A 5034-nucleotide genomic window follows, 5' to 3' on the forward strand; every position below is an offset into this window, starting at 1 on the left:
GGCCAATCAGGGGACAATGTGGGCAGCCAGCGGCCAGCCCCGCCCCCCAACCCCCATTGTGCCACCACCATCAGTGGCCTCCCTCTGCAAGAGGTGACCCCGGCAGGCCATTCTGGGGAAGTGAGTGGCCGGCCCTGCCCCAAATCGCCCCACCACTGCTGACGTCCGTGGCCTCCCTCTGCGGGAGGTGACTGGGCAGGCAATCAGGGGATAGCGCCGGCTCCCATTGCCCCGCTGCTGGTTGCCACACTCCCCCCCACCCCACCCCATCACCGTCCCCTCCCTCTGCCAACTGGCATGCGCCTTGGCGGGCCTATCACCACCTGCTTGCCAGCCCCACCCCCCGCCGACCTGTAGTTCTGCCATTTGGTTGATTTGCATATTATGCTTTTATTATATAGTATAATTTATCTACAAAAAGAGTAAATATATAAATTTATGCCCACACAATGCACATCATAAAGAGAATATCCAAATGATACATACTGAGAAAGTGCTCACATCCGGCCTCACCAGTAAAATGCAACAAGATACCCATACTTACCCACAGAAGAGTTAAAATGGAAAAGGCTGACAATACTAAGTATTCCAAGAATATAAAGCAACTAAACCTCTCACACATTGCTGGGGAGGGTGACGTGGCATCCACTTTGGGACACTGTTTGGTATGCCAACTAAAGAGAGCACATACTTACTCCCCCACCTAGCAATCCCATGCCCAGGCACCCGCAGCCAGAAAAAATAGAGGCAAAAGCCACCAGGACACCAAGGGGACCCAATTCCTCATCTGTTGTACCACTCAGACCATTGACTGGGAACATTCACACCACCTTATCTAATAAAGAATTTGGCACTTAACTATTCAACAAAACTACATAAGCACTTACATTTTGAGCCAGCAGTTCCACTTCTAAGGATTTACCTTACAATAAGAAACAAAAGATGTTTGTGCAGGATTACTTGTTGATGTATTCTGAGTAATCACAAAATACAGACTCCATCAGTATTTTGGAAGGAAACTGATAAAAGCTGCCAAAGTTCCCATCATGGGGTGTAAAGGTGGATGGATGTGTGTCGGGGAAGGGGTAGGGGTAAACAGAGGGTTGGCAACAGGCTAGCTTAACAAACTGATCTTTCCCTCAATGGACACTGAGATCATAGGCAACCCTGTCACCTGCTTTAGTCAGTTAATGTGTTATGTCCCAGAAGCTTTGGCCTTTTAATTTAAACACCTCCCACTGGACCAGGCAGCTGGACTCCAGGTGAACCTGTTTAGCAGCACTCTGTGGGCCTGACCCAGGGACTGCAGAGCTCACCAGTGAAGCTCTCTGGCCCTGGGCACTCCTAGGAATAAGTTCTCTTTCTTGGCTGCTGCTGGTCACCTCGAGAACTCCAGGCTCCAAGATGGTCCATGGGGGAATCAACTACTCTGGGAACTCATAGTTCCTCAAAAATATATTTACTAGCTCTGTTCCCTTAAAAGGCCTAGAAGTAATGATTCCCAGTAGCAATAAGCACACCTAGCACTCAGACTGGTTTTCTAAATTCCATTCTCCACTAAAAGGAACCAGAAGTCCCTGGAGAAATAGCTGAACCAGTGCTGGAACAGGGAAAGAACTAAGTGAGAGTGGAATAGATATTACTGCGCCAGAAAGCAAAGCAGGGCTCAAAGAAGGATGAAGACATATCAAAAAGCCACAGAAACCAGTCTGAAGGGGCTCCCAGTGTCTAAATATGAAACAATTTGAGCTTCAATAATAATAATATTCTTAATATTGGTAGTGGATGATAACATGCCCTAAAAAATAATGCATGATACTTTTAAAAAGAAGGGCAAAGGGGAAAGCATTTTTTTAACAGATGAAATACTAACAAATGTAAAAGAATGATAGAAAGTCATCACTCGGCAAACATTAATGTAATAACTGACTTGGAAAATGCCCACGAATGAAATCTAAAACCATTTTGTAAGTCTTGAGGAACAGAATGCTCTTAGATTCTCTTAGTCCATCCAACAGCTTCCAAATTAATAACAAGGGAAAAGGTACCTCGACACCAGAGTGATCTGATGGACATCAAGTGAATCAGTATCATCAATGTGTGCCTCTGAGGTGAGGCTATGGGAAATTCACACTATCAAATTTAACCTGAATCTAATCATAAGGGACAGTCAAAGGCAGACTGTGAGACATCTATAAGTCAACTGGCCAGGACATTTCAAGAAAGGTTAAATGTCATGAAAGCCCCCCCAAACCCCCAGTCCAAAAATGGCAAAAGGACCCTTTTAGATTAAAGGACTAAAGAGCAAACAAACCAAATGCCATATATGATCTGTCTGGATCCTGGGGTTAAAAAAAGAAGTTCTAAAGAAGAGTTTAGGGAACATGGAAAATTAAACTACAGATTCTACATTAGAAAAATATTGACGTTAATACTGATGTTAAATTTCCTGAGTGTAGTAAAGTCACTGCTATTAGACAGTGGAACAGCCTTGGTCCTAGGCACAGTGAAGGACCATAGAGTCATCCACTTTCTTCAAATGGTCTGGGAGTACACATGCCCAGAGCAAACATGGTGGGTGGGCCAGGTGAAGGGTGTTATGTCTTTTTCTACTTCTTTCAAGTTTTCTGTAGGTCTGAAAATTTACAGAATAAAAACTTGGAGGAAAAATGAAAATTTTAACCGTTTGACTGCTAAGGAGCGCTATCGCGCTCTTATTTAAAACAAATTTATGTAAACAATTGGTATTTTTTAATTTTTGTTGTTGCAAAGCAATACAAGTGAGTTTATTGTATAAAAAGTGTTTTACATTTTTTCCCATACACGCGCTATTAGTGGAGCAGTTTTGGCATATGTCCGAAAAAATAAGTCAGCAGCCAAACGGTTAAATGTAAACAGCTTTAAAAAGTAACAAGGCACCCAGAATAATAAATAAATAAATAAAACAAAAACAGAGCCATGTGTGGGCAGAGAATGTAAAAGATGAAAAAAAACCCAAAACATTCATATTGGTTTTCCAGTGTCTAAGTCCTTGCTCAACTTTAAATAAACTGATCTTGCTCAGCTGGTGTAGCTCAGTGGTTGAACGTCTACCCATGAACCAGGAGGTCATGGCTGGATTCCGGGTGAGGGAACATGCTAGCTCAATCCCCAGTAGCAGGCATGCAGGAGGCAGCTGATGGATGACTCTCGCCCTCTCCCTTCCACTCTCTGAAATCAATAAAAACAAGTTTAAGCAAAAAAACTGATATTTGAAAATGTTAAGTCTGCAAAGATAAGGCCACAGTACACTTATCCTTAAGAACAGGTCTTAGGCCTCAATTAAAAGACTGGCAAATGAATGTACTTTTGTGTTTTAAGTTAAAATAAAAGCATGGGTCTGTTTTTTCATGATTCCTGTTGTAATCAATGTATTCAAGCTTTGAATACATACATAATTGTACGAAATATACTACTGCCATTTACTGGCTGCTGTATGGTCAAAACCGCTTGGAGAGACACTTCCCAAAGGATACAAAGTATGCCAAGTGCTCACACACAGCGTGTACTGAAAGGTAGCTATGACTAGATCAGTGGTTCTCAACCTTCCTAATGCCACGACCCTTTAATACAGTTCCTCATGTTGCGGTGATCCCCAATTTCACTGTTACAGATTGAACATAATTAAAACATAGTGATTAATCACAAAAACAATATGTAATTATATATGTGTTTTCCGATGGTCTTAGGGGACGACCCCCCCCCCAAAAGGGTCGCGACCCACAGGTTGAGAACCTCTGGACTAGAGGCTCCCAGTCTGGACTCCTTGCTACCTCCACCTCCTGCTTCCACCGCCGTCTCTCCGAAAACAAAACCTCTAGGTCAGGCCTCTGGGTCAGGCCTTCTTCCCTGGCTACACTGGGGCTGAACCCCACCTCCTTCGCGTGGCTAACGGGCCCTTCAGCATCCCCTACGACTAGGGACCGCTCTCCATACACGCGGACGTCCCTAAACTGAGAGCAGCGACCATCGGCGAATCCCTGGGTCTCCAAGAAACACGGCGGCGCGTCTGCTTCAATCATCCTTGCTTCCCGGGTGCTGTCAGCCAAGAGACTCAGCCGGACGGGAAGTGTCCATCCAGACCCCAGCCAGCCACGAGCCGGCTGCCCGTCCACCCGACCCCAAAGCCCGGCAGCCAAAGGAAAGAGGCGAACACACTGCAGACCGCGCGCCGCGCGGAACAGCGTTACCTGCTGCAGGTACTGGTTGATGGTGATGTGCGCCATGGTAGCTCCCACCGCGCCGGGACCAGACGGAGCATGCGCGCAAGGCCGCGCGTCACTTCCGGCTCGGTCAGTTCCCAGCCCGGCTCCCCAGACCCAACTTTCCTCGCACGTTGGTTCCGGAGGCAGTGTTCGTGGGAGCGCGAGCCCGGGACCGGCGTGGCGATGTGCCCGGGCTGAGGAAGGCTGGGCTTCTCTCTGCTGCAAGGCCCCCAACTACCCCTGGACGAGGACGCCTGGTCCGCGCCCCCTGGGTGCTCCGGCCAGCCCAGGGCGCGCCGGTACCCGGGGCCTGATAGGGCTTTTGCTCCGCCGCCCCCCTGACTGTTGCAAGTTCCACACGGACCTCGGCGGACGCGGACTGGCCGCGCTCGCGAGCCCAGGGTCGGTGGCCAGGTCGCGGCCGGGGCGGGAGCGGAGCGGGGCGGGGCCTGGGTGAGGCCGTGCGGCGGTTGGGCCGGGCCGGGGCGGCGCTGACGGGGCCGGGAGTTGCCGAAGGGAGCGGAGGAGGGAGGCCCTGCCGCGCGGCTCGGGGAGGAGGCGGAGAAGACGGCCGGACGGGGCGGGGCGCCCACTGCTTCCCGGCCGCAGCCATGGCCGACGAGACCCCCAGGAAGGGCAACTTCTCGGCGCTCGTGGGGCACACCAATGGCCTCACCAAGCCAGCGTCCCTGGCCGCGGCCGCCGTCTCCTCCAAGCCAGGGGGCGGCGGCGGCTCCAAGAAACTTGTGATCAAGAATTTCCGAGGTGGGTACCGGGAGCGGCCTACGGA

The 5034-nt window shown here is 49.4% G+C and overlaps 2 protein-coding genes across 2 annotated transcripts in view; one reads left to right on the plus strand and one right to left on the minus strand.

The window, feature by feature from the left end:
* Positions 1-4433, minus strand: part of PCID2 (PCI domain containing 2) — a 24247-nt gene extending 19814 nt beyond the window's left edge. The window contains exon 1 of the mRNA XM_006769293.2: positions 4230-4433. Within this exon, the coding sequence (XP_006769356.1) occupies positions 4230-4265 (36 nt within the window). The 5' untranslated portion in view covers positions 4266-4433. The remainder of the gene's footprint in view (positions 1-4229) is intronic.
* A 306-nt stretch (positions 4434-4739) lies between these two features.
* CUL4A (cullin 4A) overlaps positions 4740-5034 on the plus strand; it is a 61869-nt gene continuing 61574 nt past the window's right edge. The window contains exon 1 of the mRNA XM_006769309.2: positions 4740-5009. Within this exon, the coding sequence (XP_006769372.1) occupies positions 4856-5009 (154 nt within the window). The 5' untranslated portion in view covers positions 4740-4855. The remainder of the gene's footprint in view (positions 5010-5034) is intronic.

The sequence above is a fragment of the Myotis davidii genome, unplaced genomic scaffold (genome assembly GCF_000327345.1).
Source record: "Myotis davidii unplaced genomic scaffold, ASM32734v1 scaffold444, whole genome shotgun sequence".
Classification (NCBI taxonomy): domain Eukaryota; kingdom Metazoa; phylum Chordata; class Mammalia; order Chiroptera; family Vespertilionidae; genus Myotis; species Myotis davidii.